Source organism: Bubalus bubalis, chromosome 16, assembly GCF_019923935.1.
Source record: "Bubalus bubalis isolate 160015118507 breed Murrah chromosome 16, NDDB_SH_1, whole genome shotgun sequence".
Taxonomy (NCBI): domain Eukaryota; kingdom Metazoa; phylum Chordata; class Mammalia; order Artiodactyla; family Bovidae; genus Bubalus; species Bubalus bubalis.
The window spans coordinates 77,588,243-77,613,484 of NC_059172.1; the positions used below are offsets into that span (position 1 = coordinate 77,588,243).

At 37.4% G+C, this 25,242-nt stretch overlaps 1 protein-coding gene across 2 annotated transcripts in view; it reads right to left on the reverse strand.

The window, feature by feature from the left end:
* PGR (progesterone receptor) overlaps positions 1-25,242 on the reverse strand; it is a 106,447-nt gene that overhangs the window by 1,910 nt on the left and 79,295 nt on the right. The window contains exons 4-8 of one of the 2 annotated variants that reach the window (XM_045163015.1): positions 20,150-20,455; positions 10,529-10,673; positions 8,864-8,956; positions 4,052-4,060; positions 1,099-1,297 (exon numbers count right to left, since the gene is read on the reverse strand). In XM_045163015.1, coding sequence (XP_045018950.1) covers positions 1,099-1,297; positions 4,052-4,060; positions 8,864-8,956; positions 10,529-10,673; positions 20,150-20,455 — 752 coding nt within the window. Of the gene's footprint in view, positions 1-1,098; positions 1,298-4,051; positions 4,061-8,856; positions 8,957-10,528; positions 10,674-20,149; positions 20,456-25,242 lie in introns of those variants that run through there. The other variant, XM_045163014.1, reaches the window with a different exon arrangement.

Genomic DNA, 25,242 nt, shown 5'->3' on the forward strand with positions numbered 1-25,242 from the left:
TCCCCTAAATTTGCTCTCTCTCTAAATTTTCATATCTTTTTCTTTTTTGTTACTTTTATCTGAGTTTTCCTGAGATTTATATTTTCTGAGCTTTCTATTTATATTGAATTTTTAATTTATGCCCTCCTTTAATTATCCAAAAGTATTTTCTCACTAAGTGTTCTTTTTAAAATGTTTTCTAGTCTTTTTTCATGGATGCACCATCATTCTTATTTCTGTGAGTAGTTTAATTTTTGATGCTTTCTTCTGTTATCTGCACTGGAGCTTTTTCCTTCAAGTTACATTTTTTTTTCTGTTTATTTTGTTCTCTGCCTTACATTTGAGAGACTTTATCTAAATGGCTAATAATTCTTGGCTGTTCACATTCAGCAGTGAGGCCTCATATTTGATCTAATGAGCAGAGAGATTTTTATGCCTCTATTATTTTAGTGTTTCTGAACACAGTAATGATAAGAGTTTGTATGCAAATGCTGGATTAATTTCCAGAATTGTATTGTAATTGTAATTTCCAGAACCCTATATATTTATCCAGTTTGGTGTTAGGCATTTCTAAGGGTTTTTTTTTTTTTTTTTCCTTCATGTATAAGCAGTGAGGCATACATATCTTAAATACTTGCCTAATTATTTAAGATAAACCCTAAAAAGTGGGAATATGAAAAGAATGCAACCTTTAACTATTGCCACACACTGCTAGATTGTCCATTAGCATTGTTGCTGACTTATAACTCCACCCAAAATGGTATGAGAGTCTTTTTCTCCACATCCATATCTTTGCTTTTCCAGTTTACATAAAATATTTTCTAACTTAAGACAAGAACATTTTGGAGCATTTTCAAGAATATGTATCACAATTCCTATCAACCATTACATTACTCTCAAATTTCACAAATACTAGTAAAAGGATATTTCAGTGATCTATACTGAAAATGAAAAAAGCACAATATAAATTGTGAGCAGTATGATGCAAGTACTGTTTTAAAGTGTAAGTATAAACATAAATTTGACGAACACACATGAAGTAAAACTTGTACTTCACACTAAAGTAATAGATAGAATTCAGAGAATAATCACTGATATTCTAAAAACCAAAATACTTACCTCATGCAAGTTATCAAGAAGTTTTGTAAGCTGTGAGCTAGGGACAACTCCTTTTTGCCTCAAACCAATTGCCTTGATGAGCTCTCTAATGTAACTTGATCTCATCTCTTCAAACTGGTTTTGACTTCTTAGTCCTTCTAAAGGAACTGTAAGAAGATAATTATAAATGGCAGTTATGTTTAAAAAGATGACACTAGCACTTTATAATATAACTTTCTGAACTGTACAGTGATCTCTTTTGATACGCAACTCTAGAAACAAATATCTAAATAGAAAAGAGTGCTACTAACAGTTTTAGGACATGTAAAACTTCTAGTTCTTTTGAAGAATATGGTAACAACAACTAGGTAAGTTAAAGAACATCTCAGCTTATTTTAGAGCCATATTAATGGATTATGCATTTGACTTAGCATCTGCTCAAAAGAGCATCTGACATTATTGTACATTCCTGCCTCAAATATTTAGTTTAAGTTTACAACTACACATATGCTGCATCTTTTTTGTTTTTTGTCTCCTGACTATTGATACAAGAGAAAGTCATTGATGTTTGAATTTTCTCTTATATTCAGCCACTTGGCTATACTCTATTTTATTTATGTATTCATTTATTAATATTGTTAAATCTAACAGTTTGTGTTGGATTATCCTTTTTTTTTTTTGGTATACGACAATACCACACTCAGATAATACCCTTATTTTTTCCTTTCCAACAGTTGTAGCTGTCATTTCTCCTTCATGGTTCAATACATTGGTTAAGTCTTCCAGAACAATATTAAATAATAACAGTAATGGTAAATACTTAAATTTTGTTGCTGATTTTATTGATAAATGCCTGTCGTTTCCATTATGATGTTAACTGGTAATTCACACTTCTACCTCAGAAACCTTTAATTCATACATCCAAATCTTAGGCACAACGTCTTACTGTAGCCCATTCTCTTGTTTCCACTACGTAGTCAATAAACCTACAGCCTTTCTCCTAAGTCTTTCTGGTTCTTCTGTTGTGACCTGTCTGAGATGTCCTGGTTGGTTTCTTTAGCAACTGTATTACCAGAACTCCCAGCTCCCTTATTTCCTCTTACTTGGGTCGCAGCTGTCCCACAAACAAATCTTCAACCATAAGTGAAGTTTCCACAACTATATCCAGATTACTGAAAGAAAAATCACATAATCTATGGATTTATGCATCTAGATATTTATGATCTTCACCTTTAGCAATATTTCTAGAGAGAAGTGTACTTCATTTGAGTAAAGTCAACTCTATGTCTCCAGCAAAGGTAGATAAATAAAGCTTTTAAAAAACCTCTTTCTTTATTCCCTGTATCCCAACAGACCTTGACTTCTACTTCCCTTGGAAAAAGAAGGCCAGAGATAATAAGCCAATAGAAACTAAGAGTTAACTCTGGTTTAGAGTCTTCAAGAGCTCAGATCCTCAGTATAAAAGGGACTTATGTAATTTGGGCAATAGGACACTTTTGCGCCAACTGAAATCTTAACTCTATGTATATCATGTTGAAGCCTGTCTTGACATCAATGACTTTCTCTTGTATCAATAGTCAGGAGACAAAAAACAAAAAAGATGCAGCATATGTATAGTTGTAAACTAAATATTTGAGACAGGAATGTACAATAATGTCAGATGCTCTTTTGAGCAGATGCTAAGTCAAATGCATGATCCATTAATATGGCTCTAAAATAAGCTGAGATGTTCTTTAACTTACCTAGTAAACTTAACTGTATGTGTATCATAACATATAGTGTTATAACATATAGTATCATAACCTATTCCCTTTACTTCATATAGCACCTATTTTAAACATCCATAACTCTTTTTAACAATCCCAACCAATTTTCACATCTCCCTCACTCTTCACCATGACTATAAAATTATTTTTTCTTCTGATTACTGAAGTATTGTTTTCTCATTGAGCTGGAAAACTAGTAACCCAAAGCCTTCGACACTGTCCATCTACCTGTTGAGGACCAGACTTGAAGCAATTATCCTTACTTCAGGAAAATCAGGCCTAATCTCATCCTGCCTCACACTATTAGTATCAACCACTAACAACATGCTCCCAGGATATGATCATCTAATCACTAGGCTCTCATCCTATGCTCCTGGGATATCTCTGAAAATTATTCTCCTTTCTACTCTCTTCCTTAGATTTCAGATCTATGATGAACCAGCTGTAAAGAAGTTATTTCTATTTTATTTGAGCTCTTTATATTAATTCATTGTTTTCTTAATTATTACTCAGCATTACATGACTGGAGAATTTTCTCTGAGATTCTTATTGATTCCATATGTGGGTTTTCAGCATTTCTTGTAAATATATTAGTGGCAAGTGGGAGAGAGTGAGTCAAGGGCAGTTAGCAATATGCTTGCTATTTTAGATGAGAATACTTTAAAAAATACTTATTTTTGATTTAGTTATTTAAAAATAGTGTGTATCAATTAGAAAAATTTTGAAAAATACCGAAAATACCAAGAAAATTATAAGTCACCTGAGCTCCTACAATCCAATAGTTTGGGATATTTAATAATATTATATTGAGAATATTTACATAATCAAATCATTCAAAATTGTTCATATATGAATGTTTTAATTCTCACGTAAAATTTAATATCACAGAAATGTGTAGTAAATGCAAGTTATTTAATTATTTTATCATTCAACACTTGCATCATGCAACATCATGCAATATTTTACTAATATAAACAATACTTGCACTCATCTCACATGCTAGTAAAGTAATGCTCAAAATTCTCTAAGACAGGCTTCAACAGTACGCGAAATGTGAACTTCCAGATGTGCAGGCTGGATTTAGAAAATGCAGAGAAACCAGAGATCAAATTGCCAACCTCAGCTGGATCATGGAAAAAGCAAGAGAGTTCCAGAAAAACATCTACTTCTGCTTTATGGACTATGCCAAAGCCTTTGACTATGTGGACCACAAGAAACTGGAAAATTCTTGAAGAGATGGGAATACAAGACCACCTGACCTGCCTCTTGAGAAACCTGTATGCAGGTCAGGAAGCAACAGTTAGAACGGGACATGGAACAACAGACTGGTTCCATGAAAAGGAGTACGTCAAGGCTGTATATTGTCATCCTGCTTATTTAACTTATATGCAGAGTACATCATGAGAAACGCTGGGCTGGAGGAAGCACAAGTTGGAATCAAGATTTCCGGGAGAAATATCAATAACCTCAGATATGCTGATGAAACCACTGTTATGGCAGAAAGCAAAGAAGAACTAAAGAGCCTTCTGATGAAAGTGAAAGAGGGGAGTGAAAAAATTGGCTTAAAGCTCAACATTCAGAAAACTAAGATCATGGCATCCGGTCCCATCACTTCATGGCAAATAGATGGGGAAACAGTGAAAACAGTGACAGACTTTATTTTGGGGGGCTCCAAAATCACTGCAGATGGCGACTGCAACCACGAAATTAAAAGACACTTGCCCCTTGGAAGAAAAGCTATGACCAACCTAGACAGCATATTAAAAAGCAGAGACATTATTTTGCCAACAAAGGTCCATCTAGTCAAAGCTATGGTTTTTCCAGTAGTCATGTATGGATGTGAGAGTTGGACTATAAAGAAAGCTGAGTGCTGAAGAATTAATGCTTTTGAACTGTGGTGTTGGAGAAGACTCTTGAGAGTCCCTTGGACTGCAAGGAGAACCAACCAGTCCTTCCTAAAGGAAATCAGTCCGGAATATTCATTGGAAGGACTGATGCTGAAGCTGAAACTCCAATACTTTGGCCACCTGATGGGAAGACCTGACTCACTGGAAAAGACCTTCATGCTGGGAAAGATTGAAGGCAGGAGGAGAGGAGGACGACAGAGGATGAGATGGTTGGATGGCATCACTGACTCAATGGACATGAGTTTGAACAAGCTCTGGGAGATGGTGAAGGACAGGGAAGCCTGGCGTGCTGCAGTCCATGGGGTAGCAAAGAGCCGGACATGACTGGGTGACTCAACAACAGCAAAGGATAGCTTTTAAATTTCTCCATGGTCTCTCTTTCCTCTAAATTATTTTTCTATTTTGTCTTTATGTTTGATATCAAAGACCTTCCTCAGATGCCCTGGTTGTTTATTTATATTCAAGCATGGAAACTATAAAGCTGATTGCTAGTTCTGTTTGAATGAGTAGTTATTATTGACTATAAGCTTTAGTGTAGGGCATTCTGGCTGAGCTATTTCAAAGAGAAAGCCTTGCTATTAGCATATTTAGTTCTTTTTTTTCTAGCTTAATAAATTCTTTATACAAGAATCTTTCATTTTCCTATCTGGAGAATATAAACCTGGATGACAGTGTTCCAGAGGACTGGTGATTTTGGAGGGTGTTGTCTCAGCATTTGGTATATAATCTTAATCTGTTCACACTATCCCCCTTCACCCTCATCAGTGCCTGCAGTCCACCAACCCAACTGCCTTCTGTTACATCCTCTTCAGGGAATAAACCTACAATCTCTGCCTTAGTTGCAGAACAACTGCACCATTGGTGGATATTTAGAAACACATTTTCAAGAGAACTTGGTGTTTTTAATTCTACTTTCACTCTCATTAAAAAAAAAAAAGATCACTGTTGTCACTAACTGCAAAACATGTTAGAGGTTCAGTGATACAAATCAAGGTACTTGCTTTTTGACTTTTCTTACTTCTGGCTTAGAAACCACTTTCTCATTCAGTCACATCTGACTCTTTGAGACCACGTGAACTGTGGCCTGCCAGGCTCCTCTGTCCATGGGTTCTGCCAGGCAAGAATACTGGAGCGGGTTGCCATTTCCTCCTCCAGAGGATCTTCTTGACCCAAAGACAGAACCTTGCATCTTCTGCGTCTCCTGCACTGGCAGGCAGGTTCTTTACCACTGAACCACCCGGGAAGCCCTCCACTTTCTCAGGTACACTAAATTAGTTTCTGCTTGCTGGCTTGTGGGATTTTATTGCTACTGATATTTCTTTCATTTTATTTACTTTATTTTATTTTTAAAGAAATCCCTTGACTAATAGTTTTATGTAGTTTAAAAGGAACAATGATTAAAGTGTGTATTCAACCTGCCATATTTTCCTGGGTATCTGTATTTTAATTTTTAATGGCAGATGGGTGGTTTAAATTCTTATCAAGTCATTGAACTTTTCTTTGGCCAACTTTCCTATTGCATATATTTTTTAAAAGTATTCTTTGAGATTTCTCATTTTTATTCCTTTTAGCTTATTTTTTTTTCCTTTTAGCTTATTTTTAACAAGCTAAAGTGTTTACAACTATGAGCCACTTATTTTAGGATACAATTTTAGCTAAATATTCAAACTAAGTTTTCCTCAAACATAAAGCTTCTTTTCTCAACAATATTTATTTGTTCCATACTCAAAGACTTCTAGTGTTTCCATTATAGGATACAAAGTTCTAGTATATATAGTCTGATTTGACTAAGAATTCAGAGTATGTATTTTCCACATTATTCATTATTCTAACTTTCTAATTCTCTCCCCATCCCCATATTTTTGTAATACTTACCTATTTTTTAAGATTTAAAGATGAATTTCAATAGCTGTGCCAAGTGTCTCCTCAAAATCCCATTAAAATCTGTGTAGATTTTATTACACAAATTATTACATATAATACTAAATAATTTATATATGTTTCTATACGTAGTACTATTCACTAAGTACATGATTTTCCCTTTTCTTAAAGTTGAAAATGGCTGAAAACCTTGCCTTCCATGGTATGTGAGTGGAAGTCATGTGTATCTCCCTTCCTTTCCTTACAACTGTCTTCCCTTAGCACTGCTCTAGTGATTATGGAGGCAGGTGTCAAGATGCTGCCTCCATCTGCCTGAACACCTGAGTGATAACAATGAGTCTCCCTGTAGATCTGCAGTGAAAATATAGTAAGAAGAATAAGTACTTGAAATTTTTGAAAGCTACTGAGGTTTAGGGCTTGTTTGGTTCCCTGCATAATGTAGCCTACCCATAAATACAGTATTATGTTAACGCTATCAACTAATTTGGGAGACCTAGGACCATCTATGATACATCTACTATTGAATTCATTACGACCAAGAAAAGAATTGACAGGAGTTGACTGCTGTATTATTAAAGTTCTTTCAGTTGATTGTTGGCCAGTCCCATATCAATTCCTTTGTCTACTTTGTGCTTTTTTTAATCAAATTATGCTTGAAGGTCTGTGCTCCAGATAGACTTCCCAAGGGTCGGGTAAAGGGCTATGGTTCCCTGCTGCTGCTGCTGCTGCTAAGTCGCTTCAGTCGTGTCCGACTCTGTGCGACCCCATAGACAGCAGCCCACCAGGCTCCCCCGTCCCTGGAATTCTCCAGGCAAGAACACTGGAGTGGGCTGCCATTTCCTTCTCCAATGCATGAAAGCCATCTGTGTCTGAGCACAGACTTCATGAGGTAAACTGCCTTCTTACGAGTTCAGCTTTTCTGCCTTTCCTCTTGATATGCTCCCCCGGCCCTACCATGTAAGATCCATGCCTCTAGAAGGAAATCCTTGCAGAAATCTTTTCTGAGAAAGACTCCTGTCTCACTTCCTACCTCAGGTCTTAGCTCTCTGTGGTTTCCTTTCAAATCACAATGACTGAAGGAGGAACCAATTCAAACAGTCAAGGTTGAGTCTACCTGTGTGTGGGAAGGGCACAGGAAAGGGTAAAAGGTGGAAGCAATTTAAAAAGTGTTCCACACAGACCCTGGGAGATCCATGGAGGCAGAGGGGCACATGTTCTTTGTGTGTGAGAATGAATGAATGGACGTCTGCCCACTCTTGTGGTGACCAGCGCGATTTCTTCTGGGTACACAGCTAGGGGGCATTCCCGAGCTCTCCCACAATTAGGGTGCAGTACTCTTGCCTGGAAAATCCCATGGACGGAGGAGCCTGGTAGGCTGCAGTCCATGGGGTCGCTAAGAGTCGGACACGACTGAGTGACTTCACTTTCACTTTTCACTTTCATGCATTGGAGAAGGAAATGGCAGCCCACTCCAGTGTTCTTGCCTGGAGAATCCCAGGGACGGGGGAGCCTGGTGGGCTGCCGTCTACGGGGTCGCACAGAGTCGGACACGACTGAAGTGACTTAGCATAGCATAGCATAGAACGTGGGTGGAAGATAGTTCCAGATCTAGTCTTCAAACCTTCTCTTACTCAGTGCTCATCCTCTAGTCAGATAAAATGGAAGACTCCAAGCTGATACAAAGGGTAGAGCCTCTGGATGAAAGGAGCCTGGGTTTTCTTGGCCAACCCTCTGGACTGACTGTGAGTGGTCCATAAACTGTTATTATATTATGCTACTGATTCTTGCAGTTATGTGTTGTAACTGTTAGACATATATAACTATCCTGACATAACGTGAACAGTTACAAATAAAACTGTGTGCTTTATAGAGTAAATCCTTTGTAGGGTGGGGGTGAAGGGAAGCATAGACTGTGTTTACGCAGTATTAATTAGTTTATAATAGTTAATTGGATGAATATGAAAAAGTTATTTAATCATGTTTTACCCAAAAAAAGAATAGAAACTGGCTTACTTGATGGGCTATTTTAGTATTAGGTGATAGATAAAATCTGAGAAATATGAGGTAACTTTACTATAGTCTATAGATGCTTCTCTTTTGCAGTTTCCAACTCATTAAGATTCATAACTCATCTATAATCATACAATAGTACTGTTGTTTGAGGTTTCCTTAATGAATTAAAAATTAAAAAAGCAAATCTCTTGCATTCAGTTACTTATACTCACTTGGAACTCTTCTTGGCTGACTTGAAGCTTCACAAACTCCTGTGGGATCTGCCACATGGTTAGGCATAATGAATAGAATGATGACTCCTTCATCCGCTGTCTTGCACCACACACAACACACAAAAGAAAAACCAACAGTGGAAAAAAAAATAAACACACACGGTCTTAGCTAGTTTAAGTAATTTATGAACGGTTATGAGTTTTATTTATTACCTGATTTGTTGAACATGGCTTTTTATAAACAAACTCAATATTTGGAATTTTAAACGTCTTCTAAATTTACTCACACTGATGGATTTTGAGGTTAAAAATTTTTGAAGTTGGAAGTTTATTTTAAATACACATTAACTAAGATTAATGTTGCTCTTCACTTTTACTATCACATTTTAAAAACCTAACCCAAGAAAGGAGAGCAAAGTTGTAGCAGTTAAAAATGTGGTGCTGAGAAACACTCAGAAAATATTTCTTTACTGATTTTTTTTTCCTTGTGGATAAACTATGTACAATTTCGTGTGCAATCCAATGGGAGAGTGAATTCACAGAAATTGAATAGTGTAGAATACTTTGGTGCATTCAGTTTAGAATATTCGTGTAAAATGGCTACACTGTGAATGATTTTAGAGGAAATATATGGTGATATAGAAAAGAGAACATTAGCGGCATTAAATAATTGACAAGACAAACATGAATTCTGAAATACCAAGGGCATTTACTTAAGGTATTTTCTCAGCTATGTACTGTTTTGTAGTATCTGCACTAGTCAAAGAAGTGATCAGGAATAGTGGGAAAAACAAGACAAAACTAGATTTGACTCAGGAGAGATAAAATTAATCCCAACCATCACTTGGATTCTTTGGCAAATTACGAAGTCTCCTCTGCCTTAGTTTTCTGAACTGTGAAATAAAGGGTGCTGATTCCTTACAAATTTCAAGGGACTGTGGGATAAAATAGAATAACATATATGAACATTACCTGCAATCTCTAAAGTTTAGTAAAATTTGGTAAGTTTAGTAAAGTTTAGTAAGTTTAGTAAAGTTTAGTATAACTTATCATTTTACATAATTCTGAGTCAACAGACTCAATTAGTTCAGTACAAATACTTTCATGAAAAGATTCTTATTCAGTTTAAAGTTATATGTAGAAAGTTAAGTATAGTAATTCCAATATAATCAAGCAAATTGGATTCAATTTTATTATCTTTCAATGTTTTAAATAAATTACCAGTCTAATTTATCCTCTAGGAAGACAAATAATATTTTTACTTTTTGAAGGTAAGTCAATACCTTTAAGCAAAATTATTCCTCGTTTACTTCATTATCTTCATTACTGCCAATGTAAAAATTTTAACTTGATAAACTAAACATTTATTTGGTCTTTAAGAAGACCAAATGTATTTCTTGATACATTTCTGAAGTTTAAGAAATTTTTATTTGTGACAACTACTATATATTGAAATAAAAGAGAAAGCTCTAAATAGCAAATCACGAATAATACATTTTTACTAATATTGTCAGTTCAAGTTATATTTTGAGGTAGTTCCAAGAAACATTTCAGGAAATTTTTATTATTTAGGACACTGGGTGTATGATCATCTACTGAAATGTAGTTTTCAAGAGTATCCTACATATACACTTTTGATAATAACAACAACAAAAGTCAAGTTACTACTTACTCATTTAGTATTAGATCAGGCGCAAAATATAGCATCTGTCCACTGACACGCTTATAAGATCTCCATCCTAGTCCAAATACCATTAAACTCATCCAAGAATACTGGATGAGAGTTATTTGGTCATCAATATGTAAGTTCCGAAAACCTACAAAACGAATTTAAAAATAGAATGATCCCTGTGTCAAAAATCACTATGTCAAAACCTGAAAAATAAACATTTGAAAACAGATGTAAGTAGGGTATGCTCCAATACCTTGGCCACCTGATACAAAGAGCTGACTCACTGGAACAGACCCTGATGCTGGGAAAGATTGAGAGCAGGAGGAGAAGAGGGTGACAGAAGATGAGATGGTTGGATGGCATCATTGACTCAACGGACACGAGTTTGAGCAAAACTCTGGGAGATAGTGAAGGACAGGGAAGCGTGGTGTGCTACAGTCCATGGGGTTGCAACGGGTTGGACATGACTTAGCAACGGAACAACAACAACAAGGGTAATGTTTTCAGTCAAAATATTTATATACAAAAAAAATCAGGAAATAATAATAATAAAGTCAGAAAAAATTAAAAAGGATAAGAGATTGGAATTCATTAAAATTAGTCATTGTGATTTAGCATTTCTGGGAACTCGCTAATTAAATCAAACATGTATCAGTCATTCATGCAACATTTATTTATGGGGAGTCAATTATGGACCAGGCACTGTGTTAAAATGCTGCGTTACAAAGATGAGTAAGACAAAACCCTTGCCCTAAAAAGAATCTTAAAGGATAGAGAAGGTAAGAAGGAATCCACCAGGCAGTAGAGAGAGTAGGAAAACTGCCCCAGACAGAGATAATGCCTGAGCAGAAGAAAGTCAGACTGCTGAGGAATCTCAACTCTTTGGGATTTAAACATAAATTGGTTTATTTTGTGAAACCCCTGTTTTCAGTTTTGCTACCTCTAATTTTTCTTTAACAACTCTTAATTAAAGTTTGAGTGGATTCCACAGGTTTCTGATCACTTTTGCCTTCTGAAACTTAATCCAGTTTCATTTTAAACTCCCCTATGGCTTAAGAGCTTTAAAGTCTGTATGTATATGGGTGTGTGTGTGGGTGTGTGTGTGTGTGGTGTGAGTGTCCTGGTCTTTCACACCTTCACAACCTCTCCCTTTTAGATCTTTCTCTGGTTTTGGTGGCAGAGGAAGAATGGCAGGAAAAGGGCAAATGCATCGTGACTTACATAGTCAGTGTTTTTTCCCAGCTCTTTCCAATTCTCTTTTTGCCTGCTTGGGGAAAGATAACCAGTTTAGCACTGATAACGTAAAGGAGGGTAAGGCAAAGAGGTGTTTGGAGGCGTGGGCTGGTGTTGGATCATGGGTGGTCTTGCATGCCTATGAAGCAGCAAGGGGAGTGATATAGCCTGATTTACACTATGCAGGGCTCACTGGCAGCCATGTGGAGGATGTGTTCAAGGGAAAAGGACTGAAGTTAGGGAGAGAAATTGGGAGCTATTGCCAAAGGCCAGGAGAGAGATGATAAAAGCTCGAAATAAGTCAACAGGTAGGAGTAGAGAAGATAGAGCACATAGGAGAAAGTTTTAAAGAGTAAAATTAAAGAAATTGGCAACTGAATATATACAGATTGGAAAAAGAGGAAGTCAAATAGATGTTTCAGTTTTTACTTGAATGGTGCATGATGATGATAACAGCATTACTGAGACAAAATAAAGGAGAAAAAACAGGCGAGAGAGAAAATAAGTAAGCTTTGGGCCTGTTTGAGGGACCAATGGAAGATCCGTTTGCATAGGAGTTAGAGGTATGGGGACATATGGAGCAAAAGATATACAACTCTAAATTATTTGTACTTGAGTACTTGAAACAGTAAAAGTGGGTGAAATATTCCATTGAAGGTATAAAGAAAACAAACATTTTGGTAGGATCATCAACCACATTCTATAAAACTTTTAAAATAACATCTATTCCTTCTAAGACTCTGCTGAAGTCCACTTACAAAGGACCTATTTCAAGAGTCAAACTTAATTCTTTAGATCTCAAGGGTAAAAGAACTTTATTTCCTGATTTGGTTAATTATCTCAAAGTAAACAGAAAAGGCTATCTTTCCTTCATGTACTTCCTGCTATTCCCATCTTCGTATGAATAGCAGGAAGACTACTCTTTTCTTCCTGGAAATTCTTAGTCTCAGAGAGACTGAAAACAACCTTAGCACGTATTCATAATCAGCGGTACCACAGCAGGTATTTGCCCCTTTAGAGGCAGCGGGACTTCCCTCCCCCTCCCTGTCTCTTTTTCCCTCTATGCGAATAGCTTCCCATCGTTTGCAGTTTGGTCAACCAAACTACAAAAGCAAGTACCCTACGTTCCCACAAGGAAGCTGGCTAAGGCCTCTGGTTCCCTGGGTTTGTGATCTAGGTTTGATCCGTAGAATACCTACTATCTGGACTTTGAAGCCAAAAATAGTAAAACAAAGATCAAGATATGGGTAGGCTTTACTTATGATGGTGGTGGTGCCTAACGACAGTGGGATCCAATGGGGTCATTTGTGATGCTTGTCTTGGCCCTCCAGAGAGGCCTTGGTTTCTGTCTCCTCTTCAGACTTGTCCTTCTATTCAGTGAAGCCCTGACGTCTTTTCAGAAAATTCTGTTTTTCTTTTTTGTCTGGTTTTTGATAGCAGGATGTTTTTGGTTTTTAAAACTTTGTAGAGTTGGTGTTTATTGCTTACTTCCTGACTGACTCAGGTACAGAAAGACTCTCTAAAAATAACTAGCCAAGAAAAACTTGGCACGCAATTTTCATAATTCTCTCTTTATTTTCATGTCATACATGCATCTTGAAGTTCATGTTTATATATTACCTGTTTTTTTTCTTTAAATTATGAGTCACTCAATACATCTAGTATAGAAATGCCACTTGTAAACTACATACTTTATAGGCTTTAAAGAATGGGTAATTACTTCTTCCATTAAGTTTAGGATCATTTGATAAGAGATAAATAATAAAGTTTCCTAATTCCTGAAAAGCAAGACTCCCTCAAGGGAGGCACATATAGACTTGGCTTATTTGGGGTATGTTATAATATAAAAGGCAAATCTTGGTGAAATAAAATATAAAATTACCAATATTTATAGCAGAAAGTATATTCTTTCTATGTAACAGAATGAAAAAAAAAATCAGAAAAATAACTCTATTAACTCCCCCTTTAAGTGAGTTTATCTGAGATAAGTGTACAATGTTAAATTGACTTTAACATGCTTAGTACAGAAGTGCAGTTTTTTGAAGCCATTAACTGTAATATCATTCATTACTTTATACTGAAACAAAGACGGGAACACTGAGATCAAATTCCCATTGATGATAATGATCAGGTAAACTCAGTACTTTTGAGATGAGGATCAAAATGAAAACCTTCACACAGAGAAGTGGTGGATGACCTGTAATTGTGTTCAACAAGTAGTAAAGAAAAATGCTCTTTCCTTTTAAGTGACTTGACCTGATAATTTCTGTCACAAACTGTCCAAGCCTTAATGCCTAAAACAAACTGAAAAGAAAGTGTACGGTAACACCTGGCCTACATGACCTTCTAGGTTCTCCTGGCTTAATCCCAAAGATTTGATACAATATACCGGTTGTGCTCCTGTAAAAACTGTCATGTACTGAAACAGTTAATCTATAACAAGGGAAGAGCATCACCTATCTCAGCACCTTCCCACACAAGCACAAAGAAGCTTCAGCACAGCAAGTGTAATCACTACCATATGTTTGATGAACTTATGCACAAATGCGACCTTGAGTGTAAAGATTTAAGGCAGCATAGTCCTCAAAAAGCTAAGGGACCTTCAACTCAATCTGGGGAGGCTTGGGGAAATCTTCCTAGGGCAAGCTGATTAGCATCCTGAAGACTAGTTAGGGACTAGCTGGGGGAAAATGTGGGAGAAGCGAAGGGCCACCAGGTAGGGAAAACAAAGTGGATGAAGAAAGGCTGGAAATTGAGCAAAGAGTTTTGTGGGAACCAAGCCTCAGAGGTGCATGAAGTGGGAGAGGGAGAGAGAATGTAAATTCAGGAGCCGGAAGGACCTGAAATAGTAAGGCTAAGAAGTTTGACGTTGTTCTGGAAAGGGATGGGAATAATATAACAGGTGATAATTGCTTTTGAAAAGATGATCCTAGTGGCAGAATTGAGGACTATCTGTGGGCAGTGTGAAACTGTGATAATAGTGTCAGCCGGGGGCTGTGACTGAAACCTAGGGGAAAATGATAAGGACTTAAAATAGCTCAAGGTAGTAGCAGTGTAAATAGCATGTATAATGAATCATACATATAATAAGCAGAGTTGACAGAGGTGAAGGAGAAAAGTGAGCAAAAGATTATAACCAAGATTCTGTCTGCAGTGCCATTTCAAGATACAGAGAAAGGTCTTAGGCTTATGGAGTAGAAGGTCATGCTGGCTTGGAAGCTCATGTAGGTAGAAATGTGTAATAAGCACAATAAATATATGGTCCAATACTTTTGTAGAGAATCTAGGTTGTCACCACGTAAGTAGGAATCATGAGAATATAATGGGAGCTGAAGACAAGGCCGTAAGTGAGCAAATCCAGCCCTGCAGACTGAGAAACTACTGGACTAGAAGATGGAACCAGGAAATGCCAAATTCATGGGAGAACAAGTCCACAAAGGAAACAGATGTGTAAATCGAGAGAAACATATCTGCCTGGAAGGGAATGAACACTACAGGAAGAGTTCAGCAAGACACGGCTCCTCCGTCATGGCTTCAGAGGTACGCAAAACATGGTAAGGGCTGAAAGTACTCATTTGATTTGACAAAAGATTTTGGTGACATTGACAATAGTAGTTTCAGTGAAATAGAATATTAGAAAATCATTTTTTAGTGTCTTCATGAAAATACTATCAAACCCTGACTTTACTCCAAGAGGGCTAATCTCATTTCTTTTCCATCACTTTTTTTTGGGGAGAAGTAGTTTAATTTATTCATTTGATTTGGGGAGAGAGACAAAAATATTTTGTCATGCATGCAATGGCTATTACTGACTCAAAAGATATTTTGGCATGCTTCAAAGGCAAAAAAAAACAAAAAAAAACAAAAAAACAAAACAGGCAAAGGACTGTTCTAGTCTTCTGATACTGATGAATGCAAGTAGTCTGGCTGAACAGTAAAATATGTTCACAAATGTCAAAGCATTGGCCTGAATATTTTTTTCCAGCAAATAAATAGAAGAATCAAGGCAAAATTTATGCAAAGGAAATATTTCTCCTGAACCTTTCTCTCACATCAATTCTGCTACGATGTATTCTGCTATAATACACAGAATAAAGAATAAGGATGAAGTTGGACTGGGAATGAGTACTTAAACATTTAATATCCAAAGTCTACCCTGACTCAGCCCACAATGTACACCTCTAAATTTACTTTCTGCGATTCTCTCCAATATAAGTTTCTCAGTGGTTTCTTAATTCTTGGATGATGAAACCCCCAGAACGCCAGTGGTGTTTGAGAAACCATATGCAAGTTGTATTCTCTCAACCAGCAGCTATTAACAATTTTAATTACTATACTGTGGGGGGAAGGTATGATAACATTTTTACGTTACTAAGGGACCTTCACTCTTCTAGAACCATTCTTATGCTGGTCTACCATTATTCACCAAACACACCTCATGATTCCCTTATTTTACACCATCAGCCACACTATTTCTTCTATCCAGAATGCTTTCTCTTCTTAACACTATTTATTAGTTTCACTTCTCCTTCATGGTGTACTTTAACTGATACCTTGTCTCTGAATCCTTCTCTTGTCCCTAAAGACAAAAATGTTCTTCTGTCTCCAGTTTTTAAAATCCGTACCTTATGTCACTTTCACATACTACTACAGTTGATCTTTGAATAACACAGATTTGAACATGGGTCCACTCACCCAAGATTTTTTTCAGTGCTATAGTACTATATGATCCATGGTTGGTTGAATCTGTGGGTGCAGACCTGGTCTAATTTATTACTCACCAAACATACCTCTTGATTTCCTCATTTTACAGTATTAGCCACACTATTCCTTCTATTCAGAATGCTTTCTCTTACCTATATGTGGATTCTTGGCTGCTTGGACAGTCAGTGCCCCTAACTCCCTCGCTGTACTAGGATCAATTGTACAGCTGTTTGAGGCTTCCCTGGTGGCTCAGATGGTAAAGAACCTTCCTGCAATGCAGGAAACCTGGGTTCAATCCCTGGGTCAGGAAGATCCCTTGGATAAGGGACTGCTACCCACCCCAATATTCTTGCCTGGAGAATTCCATGGACAGAGGAGACTTGTGGGCTATAGCCCATGGGGTCGCAAAGAGTCAGACACGACTGATCGACACTTTCACTTTTTTGAATATCTTTCATTACACTGTTTTGAATGTTCCTTAACAGAGGGAATGCATCTTGCTCATTTTTTAAATTTTGCAAATATTATGCTACTTCAAGTTTCAAAAAGGAAAACATTACCCACTGAAGTTGGAGCTAAGTGTCAATGTAAAATCATTCATATATAGATACAATATGTCACAGACAATGTAACCTCAGAGATCACTTGTAAATGTACTGTCATGAGGCATATTTTGTGAGTCTCCATTAAATAGAAAAAGAAAGGTATTTCTGAAATAGTATGGTAAAGATGTCAGGTATGCTGTGATCACTGTGACCCGTCGAAGACAAAGGAGAGCACAGACAAAGATGCAACGGGAGTCCCTGAGCAGGCAGCTCAAGTCCTCTCGGGGGCTTGCAGCCACGCGCCCTGTGGCTCTCATGCGTGCTGACACCTTGGTGATGATCATCAGCCTGCATCTGATCTTTTTCTCTCCCAGAGAAGTGTTTAAAATTATCTTTTTTTTCTTTGCAAAGTTAAAGGGCATTGGTTTGTTTGGATAAACATATATACCCAAGGAATTTTAGGTCTTGAACAAACACTTATTACATATGGTGTTTTCACTTCAAATCCCTACAGGTCTACTATTGTCTGAGCCTAATCAGACAACGAAGGATATTGTGAATAAGCGCTGTCCCTGTTTAGTTTAGGGCCATGATTCCTTTCTCCAGAGCTTCGGGGCAGATTCTCTTCTCTGATGCCTCAGAAGGCCTGAAATCTTATCTTAAGCTGACTCCCAAAATACACTTTCTGTTTGTGAAAGAACTGCCTGATCTACCTACTTGTTTTCCGAGCAATATCTTTTTTTTTTTTTTTTCCCCACTTTAAATAAGTAATCGATCAATAAGCTTCATTTAACTAAGTCCATCTTTCACGGACCAATAACCCTGTGAGTGGATAGATAAAAGAAGTTTCCCTTATGGACAAAACCGATGACCAGGTGCAAGGATGCGCTGCACGACAATGCAGTGCCATCACGAGCCCAGCCTGCTGGCTCCTCTACCACCACCGAGTAAGGGTTACGTCTTGCACAAAGGAAACGTGCAATAGACATTTCTTGAGTGACTGATGTGAATAAAGCTGGAAGTTTTTGAGCAGCGAGTAGTTTTGAGAGCAAATTGTTATACACGTGTCCTTCTGAGTCCTCCCACAGAGGTCAGTATGGTCACTCTGTTTCACTGACTGCTTTCATCATTCATTCAAGTTACTCTCAGCATTCAGACCATGAAAATATGGTTTGAAAGACCATGGGCCACTCAGTACTTTGATAATTTTAATGCTTCCCTTATTATACAGTTAATGAAAACAACATGTGTAATACTGGTGATGCCATCATTCTTCTTTACTTATACACAAATAACATTTTGCAACATTAAAAAAGTCGTCACCAAATGCAATGTGAAAATTTTCTCTCACTCTTTTGGAGGGTGTGTGGGGATCAAAAGTCTAGACAGATAGTTGTATTTCAACTTAGGAGACTCAATTAGTTTTTTCCCAAAATGAATAAATTATCTTTGTAATTATAATTGGTTATTTTCTAACTTTGCCAAATGATAATAGAGTCTTTTTTTAACAGTAGAGAATCTACAAAATGAAAACCAAAGAAATAGGAGCTGTGTCAACAAAAATCAAAGAAAGAACCTTTCCAAATAATAGAAAAACATAAATGTTTAAATACATAAACACTAATATTTTAAAACCGAAAAAGTTCACCAATGTTATTGTAATATTTTAATAAAAATCTATTAAGTTTGATAACCACTTTACAGTAAACTTTAAAAAAAAAATTCAGAACTTTTCTAATTAAAAAAAATTACCTGTCAAAAGCCTTTCAACAAGAGTGAAACTAATAAGAACCTGGGCATTTTGATTTTTGATGTTACTTTATCTTCACTAGAATAGCGAGCTTAATTAACTTTCTCAACATGTATTTTTTTAAAGAGTCAACAAATAGGAATCTATTTTTCTTTCTGTCTCATGTAAACTTGACTTTTCAGTAACGATTCATCTATTATATTTCAAACCTTTCAGGTAGAATAACTGAGAAATAGTATTAAGGCAAATTGGGAAGTGAATTCTTTTTTAAAAAAAAGGCTATTAAATTTACTTGGAGACTAAAATGTATAATATGTTTAATTCTTGATCCGATAAACTAGTCTAAAGGAGTATAAGGTTACTATCAGTGTGAAGAGAAAATAACTTTAAAAAAGGTTTTATTTCTAATTATGGGATTAATGCCTCCACAAGTAACTGTACATGCGTGTGAAATTGCTTCAGTCATGTCTGACTCATTGTGACTCTAAGGACCGTAGCTTGTCCAGCTCCTCTGTCCACGGGATTATCCAGGCAATAAACTGGAGTGGGTTGCCATGCCCTCCTCCAGGGGATCTTCCCAACCCAGGGATCAAAGCAGTGTCTCTTATATCTCCTGCACTGGCAGGCAGGTTCTTTACCACTAGCACCATTTGACAAGTAATTACTACCCATGTATTATTCTCTTAGCTTTGCAGTCCAAGGTTTAGCAGGTGAGAACTACATCCCTGTAATTCTTTCAGTCTCTTGGCTCCTATGGAACTGTGCTGAGAGAGCAGAAGTAACTAATAAAGTGACGAAAATCCTTTCATGATGACATAATTCAAATTCTCACTGTCTGAGTATAAATTCACAAAAATAGTGACTGGAGGTTTCTCTGTGTCCAAATTATTTGTTTTAGGTTTAGCAATTTTATTTCTTAATTGACTTTACTCTGCTACACTCTGAATACTATTTTGACTTGTTATATGAATAGATACATTCAGTCTTATTTTCAACCACATGAGGTTGGTTAAATTTGGATTTGGAATGAACTAGACGTTTCTGAGAAGATGGTCAATTTGTCTTTCTGTGAACTATAATACTATCTAGTAGATAATACAGAGTTATGCTATTCCTTAACTGCTTCATATATGTACTTCTTGATTCATCAACAAGACTCAAAATGTTATCTATGTCTTTTTTATTTCCATAGCACACAGTAGGGTCCTAGACAAACAGTATATAATATAGGGGCCTAGATAAATATTTTGAACTGCTGAAACACACACGACAACCCCCTGTTTATACTCCATTTAATTTATTGCATGGCCTGTTTTATCTAGCCACCCACTAGTATGAAGCCATAGCAAAAATTTTTGTTACATGCTATTATATACAAATTATTATTACCTGGCAGTGACTTAGACCACTTGACCACTGAAAGAAGTTGTCTCTCGCCAAGCTGATTCAGACTTGTCAGCAGAGAGCTGGAGGTATCAGGTTTGGTGTCGTCATGTCCTGCATAGACCACATCTGGTTCAATGCTCATGAGCAAGTTGATCAGTGGGGGGATCAACTGCAAGTCTTGACTTGGTGAAAAAGTGATTCTCTGGCTTAGGGCTTGGCTTTCGTTTGGAATACCCACCGGCTGTGGGAGGGCAACAGCATCTAGTGTTCTCATAACTCTAACTTTATTGAACTTTTTAAACTTTCGGCCTACAGAGAAGAAAAAAAGAAGAAACAAAGATCATGTAAATACACAGAAACTAAATATTCCAGCAGAAAATTATTTCTAATGTCTTAAAATTACAGCATTATAGCGTTATAGGTTTTGGTTATCAGTCTAATACAATGAGACCTAGTAAGTAAAAAGGTTAGGTCTCAGACATGGATTAAAGAATTAATTACACCACCAGTATCCAAGGCAAGGTTATGGAGCTTTGCAGTAAAAAAACAAACAAACAAACAAACAAAACAAACAAACAAACAAAAACACATAGAAAAGACAAATGGCTCTTAGTAGAGACTAAGCTCAGTTTTGGGGGCTTCCCAGGTGGCGCTAGTGGTTAAGATCCCGTATGCCAATACAGGAAACATAAGAGATGCAATCCCTGGGTCTGGAAAATCCCCTGGAGGAGGGTACAGCAACCCACTCCAGTATTCTTGCCTGGAGAATCCCATGGACAGAAGAGCCTGGTGGGGTACAGTCCATAGGGTTGCAAAGAGTCAGACATGACTGAAGTGAACTTAGCACACACGCACACAAGTTCAGTGTTGGCCAATATTCTGATAGGAGTATTAGAATAGTTATTACTATTCTGACCAAATTGTCCCAAAATTATTGCTAAAAACTACATTAATTAAAACACAACCTTTAGTAGATGTTGAGTATTATTTTGAATTTTATTCTTTTAAGAATCTGTTAAAGGATATGCATATACACATGCAAACCCCACAAAATCTTGTACACAATTTCAGTGAGTTCACGATCAGTTGAAGTTCCCTGAAATCAATACGTGGAGTAGTATGAGATCTAAGGACCCAAAATAAAGAACCTCATTTCTAAATTAAGGGGGGAGAGAGTCCGCATCTTGTGCTGGTCAGACCACATTTGTATTTCTAGACCATTTGTAGAATTTCTATTTCTAGAATTCTTCCCACTGCTGAATTGTGATGTGTTAGGAAGAAAAACGGGCTGACAGGAAGATGAGTAGAAAATCCGCCACGTGAGGAGTGGTTGAAGGGGACCAAGATATACAACTGGGCCACTGCTAGTTCCCAGAGGCCCTGGGGTGATCAGAGGGCAGGCCGGACTCCAGCCCCTGCCGACTCTATGCCAGGCATGGGCTGCTTAATGGTATCAAGTGTCTGTGCTGTTCCGCCTGGAAAAAAAAAAAAAAAAAAAGGCTAAGGGAGGCTTGATAACGCTTTGCAATCATCTAAGCAGAGGTTGCAGTCGGCTGTCTTCAAACGCCTGTTCTGGCTCACAGACGTGTTTTCTTTGGCTCACACGATTCTTCCCAGAGTTATGAAAACATTTCTGAATTAGCTGGGTGGCAACAATCTGTTAAAGCCACGCTGCAGCTGTTGCTTTGGACGGGGCACAGATAGCCCGCAAACTGGTGGTAGGCCTTTGGTCAGTTTTCTTAAATCAGATCACTCTGCCCACTTAAATGACCTGCCTGGACTCGGCAAGCACTTGCCCTGGTGATTTCTCAGCTCAGGTATTGTTATTAAGAAAAAGGATTCTATTTATTCTATGGAGTCCCCCCATACTGTGCTAGATCCTGCAGGGGACAGATAAGCAAATGCCAGTCAAAACACAGAAAGGATCCAGAAGTGTTTAAGGAGATGAAGGTTTCTTTGCGAAGGAATGAGTTCTTTGAGGGGAAGGAATTAACGTTTGTGGGGTATCTGCTTTATATATGTATCATGTTGCCTCACAGTAAGTGGGAATTATTAATTCCATTTATAAATTAGGAAGAAGAAGAGTAGAGAAGATGGCATGCCCAATATTAGAGTGATAGAACTTGGATGATGTGGACTCTGAGTTCAAACTCTTTCTCACACAATCTCCCTGGGTTTTCAGGCAAGGACTTCATGGTCATCTGGGGGGATTCTGAAAAAGAAGTTTAGATGAGAGATGCTGGAAAAAAGCACATGAGAGATGCTGGAAAAAAGCACAAAGGTTTGATTCCTTCCAATCCTAAAATATTGTGATTAACAGAAAATAAGACTTAACACCCTTACCAGCCTCTTCTCTCCCCAACAACTCCAGCATGGTTTTCTTTTTAATTTGCATTAACCGCCTTTCTCTTTTTTTCATTTAAAAAAATTAATTAATTTTAATTGGAGGATAATTACTTTACAATATTGTGATGGTTTTTGACATACATTGACATGAAACAGCCACGGGTGCACATGTGTCCCCCATCCTGAACCCCCTCCTACCTCCTTCCCCACCCCATCCCTCTGGGTTGTCCCAGAGCACCAGCTTTGAGTGCCCTGCTTCATGCATCAAACTTGCACTGGTCATCTGTTTTACACATGGTAATATACACGCTTCAGTGCTATTCTCTCAAATCATCCCACCCTCACCTTCTCCCACATAGTCCAAAAGTCTGTTCTTTATATCTGTGTCTCTTTGCTGCCTTGCATATAGGATCATCATTACCGTCTTTATAAATTCCATATATATGTGTTAATACACTGTATTGGTGTTGCACTTTATAACTTACTTCACTCTGTATAACAGGCTCCAGTTTCATCCACCTCATTAGAACTGACTCAAATGCATTCCTTTCCATAGCTGAGTTCAATTCTGGTGTTATCAGGATTTGATTACACTATGAAACTATGTAATTTTACTGAAAACCAAAGCAAATATTTTACACTTTGATTAGTGTAACAAGTCTTATACACAAAATAAATTCCAAGACAATTTCCTAACATGTTGATTATACGAAGTGCAATTTGAATTAATATAGAAATGTTCACATTTCTGTTTGTGATCCAGTCTTTTCATGAATCCCAGTGAAAAAGAATGGGGGACATGCAATAAAAGCAAAATTGAAAGGTGAACTAACATTAAACTAGATTATTTACATATCTATCTTATATAATTTAACTTGATGCTCAACCATTTGAAATAAACACTAGCATTTCCATTTTTTAAGATGAGGAATAGGTTTACAGAGGCTAAGTAATTGGCTAAGTTTATAGAGATAATAAATGCCAGAGCAGAGATATTAATCAAGGGTTAATTTCTTTTAGTCTTTCTTTTACTTACTCATAAAACATTTATTGAGTGGTTTTATGTGCTAGGCATCATTTAAGGTTCTGAAACTGCAGCACTGAATAATCAGACAAAGTATCTGTTTTCGTGGGGCTTGTATTCTGAGGGGAAGATGGAGAGGACCTGTAAACAAATAAAGAGCAAGATAATACCAAACAATAGTGTGCACTATGAGTGAAATGGATAACAGTAATAGAAAGTAACCTGATGGAACAGGACAGAATTAAAAATGGTCAGGGAAAGACTACGGTCTTTCCACCAGACCACACTGCTGCCCCTTCATATAGCCTTTATTTCTCTAAATCTGTAGGCTAATGACTCAGAGCAGATCAAACAGTATATGTTAAAGGAGAACTTTGCACACCAGGAGAATTAACAAGAATTGAAAAAATGTACAGTATTATTAAAAGATGCTTTCCTGAAGCACTCAGTTCAGTTCAGTTCAGCTCAGTTGCTCAGTCATGTCTGACTCTTTGCAACCCCATGGACTGCAGCACACTAGGCCTCCTTGTCCATCACCAACGCCTGGAGCTTGCTCAAACTCATGTCCATCAAGTCAGTGATGCCATCCAACCATTTCATCCTCTGTCATCCCCTTCTGCTCCTGCCTTCAATCTTTCCCAGCATCAGGGTCTTTCCCAATGAGTCAGTTCTTCGCATCAGCTGGCCAAAGTACTGGAGCTTCAGCTTTATCATCAGTGCTTCCAATGACTATTCACGACTGATTTCCTTTGGGATTGACTGGTTGTATCTCCTTGCAGTCCAAGGGACTCTCAAGAGTCTTCTCCAACACCACAGTTCAAAAGCATCAATTCTTTGGCACTTAGCTTTCTTTAAAGTCCAACTCTCACATCCATACATGACTAGTAGAAAAACCATAGATTTGACTAGACGGACCTTTGTTGGTAAAGTAATGTTTATGCTTTTTAATATGCTGTCTAGGTTGGTCATAGCTTTTCTTTCAAGGAGCAAGTGCCTTTTAATTTCATGGCTGCGGTCATCATCTGCAGTGATTTTGGAGCCTAAAAATATAAAGTCTGTCACTGTTTCCCTTGTCTCCCCCATCTATTTGCCATGAAGTGATGGGACCAGATGACATGATTTTAGTTTTCTTACTGTTGAGTTTTAAGCCCACTTTTCCACTCTCCTCTTTCACTTTCATTAAGAGGCTCCTTTAGTTCTTCTTCGTTTTCTGCCATAAGGGTGGTGTCATCTGCGTATCTGAGGTTATTGGTATTTCTCCCGGCAATCTTGATTCCAGCTTGTGTTTCTTCCAGTCCAGCATTTCTCATGATGTACTCTGGATATAAGTTAAATAAGCAGGGTGACAATATACAGCCTTGACGTACTCCTTTCCCAATCTGGAACCAGTCTGCTGTTCCATGTCCAGCTCTAACTGCTGCTTCTTGACCTGCATACAGATTTCTCAGGAGGCAGGTCAGTTAGCCTGGTATTCCCATCTCTTTAAGACTTTTCCACAGTTTGTTGTGATCCATACAGTCAAAGGCTTTGGCGTAGTCAATAAAGTAAAAGTAGATGTTTTTCTGGAACTCTCTTGCATTTTTGTTGATCCAACAGATGTTGGCAATTTGATCTCTGATTCCTCTGGCTTTTCTTGAAGCACTCTTCCTGAAGCTCTAAATTGTTACAATCTTGCCACTCTATACTCCACCCCCTACAAGACATGTTTGTTCTTCCCAAAACACAT